This window comes from Castor canadensis, chromosome 11 (genome assembly GCF_047511655.1).
Source record: "Castor canadensis chromosome 11, mCasCan1.hap1v2, whole genome shotgun sequence".
Lineage (NCBI taxonomy): Eukaryota > Metazoa > Chordata > Mammalia > Rodentia > Castoridae > Castor > Castor canadensis.
The window spans coordinates 84365512-84381183 of NC_133396.1; the positions used below are offsets into that span (position 1 = coordinate 84365512).

General features: G+C 37.1%; 1 protein-coding gene across 4 annotated transcripts in view; it reads right to left on the reverse strand.

Annotated features, from left to right (window-relative positions):
• The window catches only part of Ralgps2 (Ral GEF with PH domain and SH3 binding motif 2), a 153280-nt gene that overhangs the window by 22706 nt on the left and 114902 nt on the right, over positions 1–15672 (reverse strand). For all 4 annotated transcript variants that reach the window (XM_074047353.1, XM_020174745.2, XM_020174742.2 and 1 more), the window contains exons 9-13: positions 11489–11626; positions 10450–10540; positions 5578–5645; positions 2699–2834; positions 1759–1910 (exon numbers count right to left, since the gene is read on the reverse strand). In XM_074047353.1, the coding sequence (XP_073903454.1) occupies positions 1759–1910; positions 2699–2834; positions 5578–5645; positions 10450–10540; positions 11489–11626 (585 nt within the window). The remainder of the gene's footprint in view (positions 1–1758; positions 1911–2698; positions 2835–5577; positions 5646–10449; positions 10541–11488; positions 11627–15672) is intronic.

Here is a 15672-nt window from a genome sequence, read left to right on the forward strand (position 1 = left end):
TGATGAGTTTATCTTCAACTTTAAAATTTTTGTCTTTTGGTCTGGCAGAGTGGCTCAAGTGGTATAGAGCACCTGCCAGCAAGTGTAAGGCCTTGAGTTCAAACCCCAGTACCACCAAAAAAACCCAAAAAACAAAAAACCTTTTAACTAGTGATGTTTATATAAAAAGGGAACATCAGAATAACTAACTGCTGAATGATGCTGGAGGGCTATGAAGCAATTTTACTTTCAGGACTTGGTATTCTCAAGGGCTAAAGAAGTCAGTATGTATAAGAACATCAATGTCCTTCTGCATCTCTTTCTATTGACTTTTCACCAATATCAGGACCATCATATCAATTATAGGCTTAGCCCTTGAGCAATCTAGTACTTAATCACAGAGGAAGCCATTCTCTTATTTGTTTAAGAATAAAAATAGCATAATATGGATATATTTTCTAATTATGAAAAGAAATAATGCCTTTCCAGAGGATACAGAAAATAAGGTTTAGGAAGTAAAAACAACCTACCACTCTCAATCTCCCATCTCTTTCCAGTTTGGTCCCAATTTTGTGCTCCTTTTCATTGTTTCTTCACCTCTCATTTTCAGATCTACTTTAATCCAGATTTGCTGTCACCATTTTATGAAGCAATTCTCGTCAGCGTGACCAATCTTGACCAATTTCCTTATTAATTCTTTATCCGTATTAGTTATAGTTTCATCTCCCCTCACACCTTGTTTTTGGATAGAGTCTTGCTGTGTAGCCTAGGCTGGCTTCAAACTCGAAATCTTCCTACCTCAGCCTCCTGAGTGTTAGGATTATAGGTATGCACCAATCTGCTATAGTTAGGATCTGGAATGACCCTGAATGGTTCAAGGCTTGGTCCCCAGCTTGGCATTATTGGGTGTGTGTGTGTGTGTGTGTGTGTGTGTGTGTGTGTAAACAACAGGGCCAAGTGATCAAAATTAATCACTTCATAAGTTGACTGGTCTCATGTATTTGTTACAATGAGGGAAAGCTGACCAACACAGCATCTTAGTTCTTTTTTTTTGCATCTGATATTAATATATCCAGTCCTTCCCTCTTCTTTGAGACACTGGGCTTTCATGATACCACACTCAGGTTTTTTCCTCCTATTTTATTTGTCTCCCCTTCATAGTTTTCTTTCATGGCCCATCCTTCTTTTTAAAAAAATAATTTAAATAAATGTGAGAATGTTTTTCTCTTATTTACTTATACTCTCCTTGGTTGACCTCAACCACTCTCATAGCTTGAAATACTACGAATCTGGTAACATACACATTCAGATCTACAGATTCATATATTCAACAACCAAGCATGTTCAAGACTGAACTCCTGATTCCCCAAACTCAGCCACCCTTCATAAATACCTTACTGCCCACAAACGAATGCGCTTTCAGTCGTCACTGCCTTGCTAACACCAACACCACCTAACTAGCAGGTTAACTCAAATAACTTGGACTCATACTGACTTCACACTTTTCTTCATTCCCACATCACAATTCAACCAGCCTACCTTCTTTTTTTTTTTTTTTTAACCAGTGTTTCAATACCTTCTCTTTTGGAGTTAGTCTTTGACCATCAGCACTTTTAAAGCCATCACGAATTACTACTCTCACCTGATATTTAATGGTGAGGTTTTAAAAATCAAATTTTCTCCATTTGTGGAAAGGTTCATGAATTTTTTTTTTTAGTTGAGTTTTGTTTAAATTCTCATTTTATGTAAGTGGGAGCTCTCGGAGAAAACATTTCTCACCTATTGATATTCCACTAGAAAGAGTAGAACTTTCAGCTTGGCCTCGGGATGGTGCATGGGGTTCCATGACGCTATCATCTAACAGATGTCTTGGCCCTGCGTTTGGGAACGTTGCACTCTTAAACTCTGCTGTGTTCATTTTATGAATGAAACTGGAGATGAAAAATAATTTTCACAGTTTTTACTATATTATTAATTCAAGATCTAAAAGGCATGCTTACATGAAGATTCAAGATATAAAAGATTCATCTACTATCCTGAACTTACTTCTGAACTCTCACAATGATGAACATATGGATATTACCATGACAGCCTCAAACAGTTTAGGGAAAATTATTCAGGAAACCTGGTCATATCTCCTTGTATAACTAGAGCATATTTTACTTCTTGACATCCGGGTCCACCAAAAATTGTTTTCACATTCATTTTTAGAGAATAGTTACTGAATTTTTACAAAAAAACCCCCAAAATTCCAAAGGTAAGCAATGGGCCCTTTTTTGAGAATATTGCAAAACTAATGAAGTTAACCAACAACAAAAACCAATTTCTTCATATTTAAGAATAAAGAGAGTAATATTTTAGACTTTATTACTTATTTTGGTTAAGATAAATGACTGTCCTGTTACAGAGGTTGTGACTTTAAAGGAAAACTACTGGTATATTGCTAGCCCAATTTTATTTATGATGGCTCTCTGTAATGCTCATTTATCTCCCTTAAATGTGAAGGCACTGCTAAGGCCAGCTAATTTTCAATTCAGGTAAAGGAGGAAATAAATGCTTTTAGGTGTGCGAGATGCTTTATTGAATCAGAAAGACTGGTGTTATGAGCAAAAGCAACTATGCAAAGATACTGATTTCTGTTTAATAAAGTAAACAGAAATATAGACATATATTTTCCTACTAAATAAATAAATAAATAATAAAACAACTTAATGCTGACTTATAACCCAGACTGTGGCACTTCCTGTGTCCATGAGGAATCAGGTTCCGGGGGGACGGGGGCGTCTGTGGCAGCAGGGCCCCTTCAGCAGCTACACTCTTTCTTCCACTCTGTGGTGATGCCCCCACTTCAGAACCTGAGGGAAGCAAGGAAATTTTCTCGTGGTTTCAAAGGTTATTTTATTTTTAATCTTTTGGTGTAAGATACAAAGTACGCTTAGTATTGTCTATTATAATAGTAGGTACTATTACCTACTACATAATTGACTTGAAGAGTTTTATGACTTATATTCCAAGTTCTACAACACAAATCTCAAACCATACAAAAGTCTCTTTTCTCCCTATCTTTCTTCTAAAATATAGAAGCAGTATAAATTTTTTCTCCACTTATACAGGAAGATGCAGAATTAGAAGAGACCAGCTCAGGGTCTTACACAGATAAAATCTAGACTAACCCAATTCGTCTGAGTCCTAGGTTTAGTCAATACTTGTGATTTTATACAGTGGTTCTTTATTCATGCTTTCATCAAGTTGCCTCTTAGATAAAGAATGTGTAGGGAAGGTCAAGCACAGAGATTAAAATTATTATCTACACTGATATTGTTCAAGCTTATGGGAATATAACACAATTAAAAGGCACAGTACTTTGCAAAACATTTTAATATGAATAAAAGAAAAAAAAATACCAACTGAAGCATAAAAAAAAAAAACCAACTGAATGAATAAACAACAAAAGGTTACAGGAGGAGCAATGAAATACACATAAAGCAATGTAGATTGAGTTACTTCTTTTTCAGTGGTACTGGGGTCAGAACTCAGGGTCTTATGGTCATGAGGCAGTCATGCCATATACTTGAGCAGTATCTCCAGCCCTAGATTTAACCTAAGGAAAATTAACCTATGAGTTATGACCTTTTCACTCTGCCCCACTTTTTAGAATATATTTGTGCATGTGTATGTGTATACACATGTCTGTGTTTCTCTGTATTTGTGTGTGTATGGTTTTTGTATTGTGCTTGTCAGGATGTCTGCTCATCTCCTTAAACGCATTTCCTTCCTAGCAGATCAAGACCCTAGTTATGGTGAGGCTGACAGGAGAGACAGGGCTGAGTGCTCCAAAGAGCAGCCAGCAGCCTCCTCCCAGGGGAGACGGTAATAAGAAACTTTGCACTCCTTCTTGTGTACTCACATGCGGGGTACATCCCCCCGCAAATACCCGAATACATCAGCAGATGAAGCTGCAGAATCATTTAAATTCATACTCTTTTATACTTCAGGTATATTCTGGGAGAGTCAACGATGTCATCCACAATAATCTGACACACTTGTGTGTCTTTGTTTCCTGCTGGTGGCTTCTGAATATGACTGTCTCAGGGATTCAGGCTCAATGATATGGGGAAGATGCATATGAACTCACTAGGGACTGGGGCTCTCTATCTCCAGAAGCCCTGCCCCAGGTGCAGATGCAGGAATCAGATCCTGGCCTGGTGAAGCCCTCATACACCCTGTTCTTCCGTAGTGCAGTCTCTGCTTACTCCATCAACAGTGGTAGATGATCTGCCATCTGCTGGATCTGCCATCCCCCAGGGAAGGAGCTGTATTGAATAGGACATGTCTATAGAGGTGGGGACTTTGAATACAACCCATCACTGAAGAGTTGAATCACCATGACTGTTAGTCCATCCAAGAAACAGATCTTCCCTCAGCTGAGCTCTGTGACCACAGAGGACAAACGGGTGTTTTGTTGTGTGCGAGACACAGTAAGGGCACTTTCTTCCTGGAGGGAACATGAGGCCTAGACTGCAAGAGGCACAAAAGACTCACAGAGTCCCGGATATCAGACAAGAAGCAAGCGAAGGAGGGAAAACTACAGACTTCCTGTTTGACTTTTCCTACATCTCAGCTGCCCCAGTGATGTCCCTTCTCTGTTCCTATGTTTCTGTTCCCTCATGTCCTCACTGTGGCATTAAATTGGAAGTGACTTTCTCTCTTTAAGGATGTACTGGGACTAGGCACTAGGAACAAGTCAATTACCATTTCCCATATGATCTGCTTTATCTCCTTGACCCACAAAATATATCTAGATTACTCAAGAAAAAAAAAAAAAAGAATGAAAAGAAGTTGGGCATGATAGCATATGCCTGCAATACCAGCACCTGGGAGGAGGGTGAGGCAAGACTGTGAGCCAGCCTCCTACATAGCGAGGCTCTATTGCACGTGCATAGATTTGGAATGAAGTAACTTCCTCTATCTTGAATACTCTTCCTCCAGATACCGTCATGACTTGTTTCCTTGCTTCTTCACCTCTTATTAGATAGCCCTTCAAATTTTTAGAATATAAAAAAGAATTTCCTAGGTCTATATTAGTGATTAGAAAAAGATATTTACCAATTATTTCTAAAATGATGACTAATTTCTTCAATGTTATGTTCTTTGATTATTTGTGGTATAAATAGAATATCCCTATTATAACACAATGGGTGAAGCAGGGACTAACTCAAAAAAAATTAAAACTGACTTAAACTTTAAAACTGAAGTCATTAAAATTGACTTCTATTATCATTCAAAGCCATAGAATTTTCCACTTAGAACACATAAATTTCTAGTGTAAAAACTTTAACTACCTAGAACTATATTCTTAATACTTTAAAAAATGAATAGAATATTAGTATTTCTTTATTGTCTTATTACAGTTTTTCCTTGATTAAATAACATTTATTTGTATTACTGACAAACTATAAGCAAATTTTATTTTAATACAAAAGTAAATTTTTGCAAGCAGCATACGATGTGCTGAGTACAATACACTTTGGGGTGTACGCTTCCTCTTAAGAGTGATCTAGTGTTTTGTTTAGTTATGGGAAAAATCCATGCACTTACCTACTAAATCTTCCTTGGAAGCAGCAGAGCGAGGTGTGCTTGTCCCTGGTTCTATCTTTAATGACAGCCTAAATTAAAAAAAAAAAAAAAGCAAAACACATGAAATAATTAACGTTTGACAAAAGAGTATGAGGATCATGTATTTTTCTCACAAAAACTTAAGGATTTTAAGATCTGAGCTGTATGTTTTGCTTCTAGAGTCATCACTAAGATGTTAAGTACTCTACCTTTTTCAGAAAAAGCTGATCTTAAGGTTATTTAATAAATGCTGAGGAGAAAAAAACATCAAAACAGTGTTTAAAAATGTAAAAGTCTTCCCAACTATCCCAAAGGTACCAAATAATTCAACACATTTAAAGAGATTTTCTGAACTAAAAGACTAACTTACTCTTAAATGAAAACTCTCAAATGTCCACATTATTTAATATGTTATACAAATTATTTTTAGAACCTTTACTAGATGAGCTTATTGATTTAATTGCAACACTGAAAATTTCAAAAATTTGTAATTGCTTCCTATCCAGTCAAGCAATTTTGGGAAACAGAATTCTAAAGCAGTTAATAGAAAATTCTTTGGTATTGCTGGGCACAGTGATGCATACCTGTAATCTCTGATACCTGTCAAGAGGTAGAGGTAGGAAGACCATGGTTCAAGGTTAGCACAGGCAAGAGTATGAGACCCTACCTGAAAACCAAACTAAAAAAGTACAAAGACTGGGGGTGTGGCTCAAGTGTAGAGTAAAAGCACGAGACCAAGTTTAATCTCCAGTACTGCCAAATAAATAAAGTGAATGCACTGGTATAATATGAGAAACTTGACATTACTAAGAATTTGAAAATTAATAAAAATGGTTTAGCACTCTACTGACTGAAAAGTTCTTCCTTTTTTTGTTTTTTTGCCAGTACTGGGGTTTGAACTCAGGGCCTCACACTTTGCTAGGCAGGTGTTCTAACACTTGAGCTGTGCCCCCAGCCCTTTTTGCTTTAGTTATTTGTCAGATACAGCCTTGTGTTCCTTTTGGCTAGTCCTCCTCCTGCGCATCCACATAGCTGGAACTGTAGATGTGTACTACCCTGGGTTAGTGATTGAGATGGGGTCTCACTAACTTTTTTTGGCAATACTGAGGGCTCAACTCTGCTTTGTACTGACTAGGCAGGCCCTCTTCCACTTGAGCCACTCCTCCAGCCCTACTGCACTGGTTATTTTTGGGACAGGGTCTTGCTTTATGCCTGGGCTGGCCTGAGTGCAATTCATTTATTTGTGTGCCACCATACCTCACCATTAGTTGAAATGGGGTGTCCTGGACTTTTTCCTGGGCTGTTCTGGAACTGAGAGCCTCTGAACCTCTGCCTCCTGAGCAGCTAGTATTATAGGCTTGAGTCACTGTGCCTGGCAGTGCACAAGCTAGCCACAAACTGCAATCTTCCCAATCTCTGTCCCCCTCTTAGCTGGGATTACAGGTGTGAACTACTGAACCCAGCTCCCTGATGGGAATTTTTAAATGAAATTACAAAACACAAGCAGCACGAATGGTAAATCTAATGCGTTCTTAAATAATTATTTCCTAGATAACCTAAGAGGGAATTAAATGCAATTATATTCCAGTTATTTGACAATGTAAAAATGAATATAATGAACAGAAGAGTAATTACCCAGAACTTTTCATTTTCTTTCTTCTTTTAGCAGTTGTGGGGTTTTCAATTCAGGACTTATAGTGCTCTGCAACTTGAGACATGCCTCTAGCCCTTTTTCGCATTTTAGTTTATTTATTTAGATAGGGTCTTATGCTTTTTGCCTGGGACTGGCCTGGACTGCAAACTTACCAATGACCTGCTACCTAGCTGGCCATACAGCATGTACCTCCATACTGCCTTACTGATTGAGACAGGGTCTTTGTAAACTTTTTGCCCAGGCTGGCCTCGAACTGTATTTCTGCCTCTCAAGTAGCTGGGATTCCATGCGTGAGTCACTGTGCCCGGCTTGTTTTCTTTTTTTGGAGCAATTTAGTTATTTAGGCTGCAAACTAACTGCATTTGTTCACACGATAAATGTTACTGGACATCTGCTTTGTGTTGTGCTCAGCATGGCTATGTAACAGACTAAGGCAGACCTTGTGTTCCTGACACTCTGAATCTTACAGCAGAACAACTCCCATTTCCTTACACAGTGCCCATATAGAAAGAGAGCTTACTGGGTGAGTCATGCTGCTCCTGTAGCACCTAGTAACTGCAAGCAGGATAACAGCAGAAGCAGTGGCTGCTGCTGAGTGTCATGGCTTACTTGTAATGCAGCCAAATCATGACGCAATTACAATGACGCCGACTCATGGGGAAAAGACATACTCAGTATTAAAACTAAATAATGTACAAACATTTTCATCCACATTGAAAAGACACGTATGTAATTTGTGTTATCTACACTGGCTGATTACATAGATGAAGTTGCTAAAAACAGAGGCTTTTGGATAAGCGAGTATCATTTCTACTTAAATACTTTTCATCATAAAAACATTTTTTTAACTAATTTATTTTTCTGGTGTCGCTGAGGATCGAAATCAGGGCCTTCACCACTGACTGACTGCATTGTTCGAATGTTCTGTTCTGAAACCATCTGTTCTTTGGATGTGCCTTGTGTTAGCTTAAGCTTCTTGAGGGCAAGAACAGTATTTTATTTTTATAATCTCAGCAACTAGCACAGTAAGTGGCCTACAGCAAGACCTTAATAAATGTCTCTTAAATGAATACAATCAGAAGGCTGCTGAGTTGGCCAGAGCCACTCGTGAAAACAAAAATCAACCTAACAGCATTGCCCTTCTTATAAAAATGAAAATAATCTGATAACGTCAGTTTATGAACACTTACAACTACTACTTAATGGTTTCACTGGGCACAGCTATCCTTTCAATAAAATAAATATTAGCGTTACTAAATATTACACTTTTAACTTTAGTCAGTAAAAATTTATCATCCTCTGTAATTGTGCAAAATTTTCTTAGACTTCAATTCTACTTAATAAACTAACTTAAAAAAAATCCATTGTTTCTTCAGCCAGAAAAATTTTTAAAAGCTTCTCCTGTCTTCAGTATTAAGATATCTGTCCTATATCTCACTGGACAAAACACATTTGTTGGGTACAAGTTCTACAACACTAAATTTAGAGATGGGAAAAATAGTGGGAGATGTAAGACACAGAGATCATCAAACTCAAGACACAATTGTGGAAACAGATTTGTGAAACAACTCCACCCATATAAAGGTGATCACTGGTCTCACGTAAGTTTCTTCCATAAGATAAAAGGTTTGAAACATAAACTGTTGATATTATGGTATAGGGATAGATGGCAATAAAGATGTTTGCAAACATTAATAAAATTTAGACACATTTAAATACATATTTAGAACTAATTTAATATTTGAAGAAAAGACAACTTCTAATTTTCAGAATTTCTAGCCTTTCAATGGGACTAATGCTATTCTACAGAGGTTTTAGAAGATTGTTTAAAAAAAAACCCAAATTTTTACTTGGATAAAATTTAAAAACATGCCCTTTTACTGGAAAAATATTTGAGGAAGGCATACAGTTCAGTTTGAAAACTTGGCTATTTTAAACAAACAAAAATGTCTTCTTTTCAAAAACAGAGAACAGGAAGGTAAGACATGTCCTGACTGAGGATTAGCACCAGTTTGTCTGGGTGGAGGGCGGGAAGGGGGGAGATGTGGGGAAAGGGTATAGGAGGCTGAATATAGTGGAAATACATACACGTGTATGTAAATGGAAAAATGAGACCTTTTGAAACTACTCTAGGAATGGTGGGGAGTGCACTAAATGAGAGAGATGGAGGGGATGAATTCAACTATGATATACTGTAAGAATTTTTGTAAATGTCACAATGTACTCCCAGCACGATAATACAATAATAAAAAAATGTAAAAAAAAATTGAAAGTTTGGGAAGCACTGGCATAATAAAGCTAAGCAAATGTTGGGTGTGGTAGCATGTGCCTGCAGTCCTAGATACTCAGGAGGCTGAGGCAGGAGGATAGCTTAATCCCTGGAGTTCAGGCACAGCCTGGACAATAAACCCTATCATATTAAAGCACAAAAACAAAAAAGCTAAGAAAGTCTTAATTTAACAAATGAAGCCAAAAGAAAAGTGAGAAGTCTGAAGAGAAATACAATCTTTTCCCCCAACCCTTTGGAAAAAGAACAGCACTTATAAAATAAAGGAATACCACTGAAAGATGAAAAGTTAACAATTTAAGCCTCCACTCCTGTCACTGGGCACTACTGTGGATGGTAAGGGCAGAGAACTAGATATCAACTATTACAAAAGTGAAATCTTTAATAAAGAACTTTCTGTAACACAGAAGAGTAAGTATAATGCTATATTGAAGAAACATTCAATAACCTAAATATGGCACAACAGGTGCCATATTCTCTCGATCCATGAAAATCCATCTTAAACAATCTCAAAGATGTATCCAAAAGTTACCTTTAAAAAAGGAGTAATGTTTCTATCTTGAAGATTATTTTATTAATTTTTATCTACTAAATGATAAATTTCCATAAAGACTCAATGGTTGAATACACAGGGAAAAGAAGAAATTTAAATCTGAATGATCAAATATCAGCTCTTTACAACTTAAGATAAAATACTTTTTTAAGGAACAAATGAGGTATTTGTATATTGGTTCAATAATATCAAGTAATTAAAAAAATACACAAAAGTACCTTTACCATTGTTAATGTATCACTGGATTAGGCATTTGCACATGATGGAGAACTGTTTAAATGCATGGTGATGGAAAAGTGAACAACTGGAAAAAGAGGAGGAGAGAACAAAGTACAAACCAAATTTGAAGTTCCAACCTACTTGTAATTATCGTCTTCCACAAACTTTTGCAGTTCTTCTATATATTGAACAGAGTTCAAGTATTTTTGGACATGAGGCAACATGGGAATATCTAGGCAAAATGTGAAAAGCAATTATCCAATAAAGTATATCTTGACCAAATTTTAAAAGTTAAATGGAGATAAATAATTAAAGGTACATTAAGGTCAGATACCACCAAAACTGCACCTAACTCTGTCCTTCTAAAGTAAAACTAAAGAGAATTTAGAAAACTATAGTCGCATGCTGCTTGTACAACAGATTTTGTGTTTTTAAAAAAAGCTAAAATTATAAAATCCCTTATGTTTGAGAAATTTCATTTAAAAGTCAGAGATTTCACTGTGATTTATATTAAAGCCTTAGTTCAATGTAAGAAGTAAAGAGTTAACTTTTTAAAAAAAAATTTGGTTTCCAGTTTTAAATGTGTACCCCCCACTCAAATTTCAAGCAAGATTAAGTTAGCATTATAATTTGGTGTTATGTTAAAAAAAAATTGGGAAAAGGACAGAATAAGACTTTTTAACTTTCAGTAAGAGTCTATTACCTCTGCACTTTTAGGAAGCTGAAATTTTCTTAAAGGTATATATGCATATATGCAAAGTTAACTTCAAGACATATGTATTTGAAATAAATTAGATAACATAACTCTGTTTTTCAATATCATAAACCAAGTATTTTAAATAATTTAAACATTTTCTTAAAAACATAAAAAGTATGCTAAGCTGGGCATGGTGACGCATGCCTATAATCCAAGTTACCCAGAAGGCTGAGGTAGGAGGACACTTGAGCTCAGTAGTTCAAGGCCAGCCTGAGAAATATAGCCAGATCACAACTCAATTCAAAAAAGAAAAAAAAAAAAAAAAGGTAAATACTGAATGTTGAAATAAGAGAATCAGTGTTGTCCTTCATGTTACAACAGAAATAGCAAACTGATGTTCCTGCTATGTGAAAGTAGTCATAGAGGTGGTCAGGGAACCAATGGTAATGGTAATGGCTAGGCATTATCCCCCAGAATACTTACCATATTCACAGGACTGCTGTAAATCAGAAATTATCCGAAGGATGTTATTCATTAAATTTGATCTTTGCTCGTTTTCTAGAATGCTGCCAGTTGATGGGTACGCTGAATCAATGTATGTTAAATCTGACAAATAAATACCTGAAACAAAATTAGGTAAGTGTTTTCTGACTTGTACTTTGGAAGAGCAAAACTAAGCGAAAGCGCTCACATGTACAGATATTTTCCAATCTATGCCATATTTAGAATATATAATTAACATATTAATAAAATGCCCACGATTTCCAGAGTTGGGGTCAGATACACAAATATGTTGTTCTTAAGTATTTTCCTCTATTGTCTTTTAAGTACAGTTTAAGGCTGCAATGAAAAACTAACTGCAGCAATATGGGACTTAACAATAAGCAGACAAGCTCTTGAACTACCTTTGCCTCTAACTAGCAGTATGATGGAGCCAGTCATTTTAGTCTCTGAATCTCAGTTTTTATATTTATTCAACCATTACATATTTTCCAAGTTTTATTATAGTCCAAAGAAGTCAGCCAGCCTAACCAGTGCCTCATTTGAGGAAGTTTATTTTTTTAAAAGAAGTTTTAGCACGGGTTTATTTTAGTATTAAAGTAGGGAGAAGTGGGAAAGGAAAAAAAGAAGCATTTCCTGTTTCCCTTTAATATTAAACTTATTTCCTTGCCTTGAGTTGATAACTATGATCATTTGGGTCTCAACTATATGTAAATTACCTCAATCTGATAGAAATATCTTATGTTTTAAAAATCAAGAATTAGATTTCGACACATAAGGGTTGGATTCCAAGATGGCTGCTAGAGGAAGGAAGCAGAAAGTGTGCCTCCTATAGTGAAATCTTGGAGAGACGCTGGAGACACACCTTGCAAGCAAAACCACCAAGAAGAGGCAAAACTTTGACCCCTCCACACCTTCAGCCAGTACAGAGCATCTCCACTTCATATTAAACGAGGAAACCAGGAGGGTCCCCAGGTTGCCAGTCGCCCGCACCCAGATGGCTTGGGAAGACGCGGACAAGGTGAGCTTACCAGTACCACCGTACTCCCACAGACAACCCTGGGCCGGAGCAGCATAGCCCCCTGGACAGACCAACCTCCACCCGGGGAAAAAAGAGAAACTGAGTAATAAGCAATAAGAACAATAAAGACACGTGGGAAAGAGGGTAGGGCGCACTGAGCACTGAAGATTGGGGGAAGGAAATCCTTCCCGGAACTGTAAATAAACAAGCCGGGCTGGCGGGGAGGCTCCGGTGGGATCCGGGATGCACACCCAGCAACCAGGAGCAGGAAAGCTTGTGAGAGTGGCAGAGGGAGGAAAACTCCACAGGAGAGGGTGGAAGACCCACTTCCCATGTGAGCTGTAAACAAACACGCAGGCCTGAGAAAGCGGGTGCAGTGTCACCTCCCCCAGTGTGCTTGGAAAGGGGAAAGCTTGTAGCAGCGGCTAACATACAGGAGAACTCTGAGTAAACAAAGCCTGCAGGGCCAGGTGAGTGTTAAGCTCACCCCTGAGATCTGCATAAATAATGCCTCCAGCAACAGCAGGCTGACAGCAGCAGATACCATTCACAGAACTGTCTCCAGACTTTTTTTTTCTTTTTTTCTCTCTCCCTACCTTTGATGAGAAAACAACCGAACTACACCTGCATGCTGAAAAACTTACTGAAACTGTATTGCATTTGAACTTGGGACACTTTGTGGGTTGGTTTTTTTTTTTTTTGTGCAGTTTAGTTCTACTTTATGCATCCCCTTTGATAAGACAACCACAGAACAACATCTGAGGCACCATCCCCAGGATTGGAGACTGAGACGGACACCAAAATTATTAAAACTGAAACTTCACTACATTTGAACTTGGAGGTTTTTATTTATTTTTTCTATTTTCTATTGTTCATTTTGTTTTATTTACATATATATTTCTTTCATTTACTCATTTTTAATTTTTATTCTTATCTTTATTTTTTTATTTTCAATCCTCTGTCTAATGCCTGTTCAGCTTACTGTCGATTAGTACACTAACGCTCCCTGTTTATACCTTTGAAACTTTCTTGTTTGATTCCTTGTTTTGTTTACTCCTACTTGTCTGTTTTTCCCTTTTCTTTAACTTCTTGCTTTCATCTCCTCTCACCCTTCCATTCTAAATGTTACCACTGTTATTATTACAAGCTAGAAAATATCTAATTGCACACAGTACAGGGACAGTAACACACCAAGGACAATGATGGGAAGACAGAAAAAAACAGGGAAACCAGTTTCCCCACAGCAAAAAATTAGTACAGGAACCATAGGGAATGAAGAAAACAGATACTCAGATCCAGACTCCAATAAAACGAAGATAAACTATGCCAAAGAACCCAATGAAGCCCACAAGAAAAATTTAAAAGAAGACATACTACAGGTACTCAATGAGAATTTTATAGAGATGATACTGGATAGGGTCCACCAAAATGTACAGGAGACACTCAAGAAATTCCAAGACAACAAAAATAGAGAATTTGAAAAAGCAAAAGAAGAAATAAAGGAAACCATAGAAACACTGTGTAAACACCAAAGTGAAACAGAGAACACGATTAATAAACAGATAAATGAACTCAGGACAAAAATAGACAACATTAAAGAGGAAACCAGCCAGGATATGGAAAACCTCAGGAAAAAAGAAACAGAACTGCAAAACAAAACGGAAGGCCAATCTAGCAGAATAGAACAAACAGAAGACAGAATCTCAGAACTTGAAGATGAAATGGTAATTAAAGGAAAAACCGAAGAACTATTAAAACTCAAGACCTGTGAAAAGAAAATGCAGGAACTCACCGACTCCATCAAAAGACCAAACTTGAGAATCATGGGCATTGAAGGAGAAGAGGTGCAAGCGAAGGGAATGCGTAATATATTCAACAAAATAATAACGGAAAATTTCCCAAATTTAGAGAAAGATATTTCCATACAGATGCAAGAGGCCTCCAGACACCAAACAGACCAGATCAAAACAGAACTACCCCACAACATATCATCATTAAAACAACAAGTTCAGAAACCAGGGAAAGAATATTGAAGGCTGTAAGAGAGAAAAAACAAGTAACATACAAAGGTAAACCCATCAAAATCACAGCAGACTTCTCAACAGAAACATTAAAAGCAAGAAGAGCTTGGGGTGAGATCTTCCAGGCACTGAATGAAAATAACTTCATCCCTAGGATACTCTACCCAGCAAAACTATCATTCAAAATAGATGGAGCAATACAAGTCTTCCATGATAAGCAGAAACTAAAACAATATGTGACCACAAAGCCACCACTACAAAAGATTCTTCAAGGTATTCTGCACACAGAAAGTGAAACCCAACTTAACGATGAAAAGACAGGCAGCACCAAACCACAGGAAAAGAAAAAGCAAGAAAGTAGAGAGTAACCTCAATTTAGGTACACACAATCAAACCCTCAAACAACTAAGACAACTAAATGACAGGAATCACCACATACTTATCAGTACTAACACTTAACATTAATGGACTTAATTCACCCATCAAAAGGCATCACTCGACGAAATGGATTAAAAAGGAAGATCCAACAATTTGTTGCTTACAGGAGACCCATATCACTGACAGAAATAAGCATAGGCTTAGGATGAAAGGCTGGAAGAAGATTTACCAAGCCAATGGCCTCCAAAAACAGGCAGGGGTAGCAATACTTATCTCTGACAAAGTAGACTTCAAACCTACATTGATCAAATGAGATAAAGAAGGACATTCCATGCTAATAAAAGGGGAAATAGACCAAAAGGAAATAATAATCATCAACCTGTATGCACCCAATGTCCACATACTCAATTTCATCAAACATACCCTGAAAGACCTAAAAGCATATATTAACTCCAACACAGTGGTTGTGGGAGACTTTAACACACCATTATCATCAATAGATAGGTCATCCAAACAAAAAATCAATAAAGAAATCCAAGATCTAAAAAACACAATAGATCAAATGGACCTAGTTGATGTCTACAGAACATTTCATCCAACTTCTACACAATATACATTCTTCTCAGCAGCCCATGGAACCTTCTCCAAAATAGATCATATCCTAGGGCACAAAGCAAGACTCAACAAATATAGAAAACAGAAACTATACCATGCATACTATCTGATCACAAAGCAACAAAACTAGA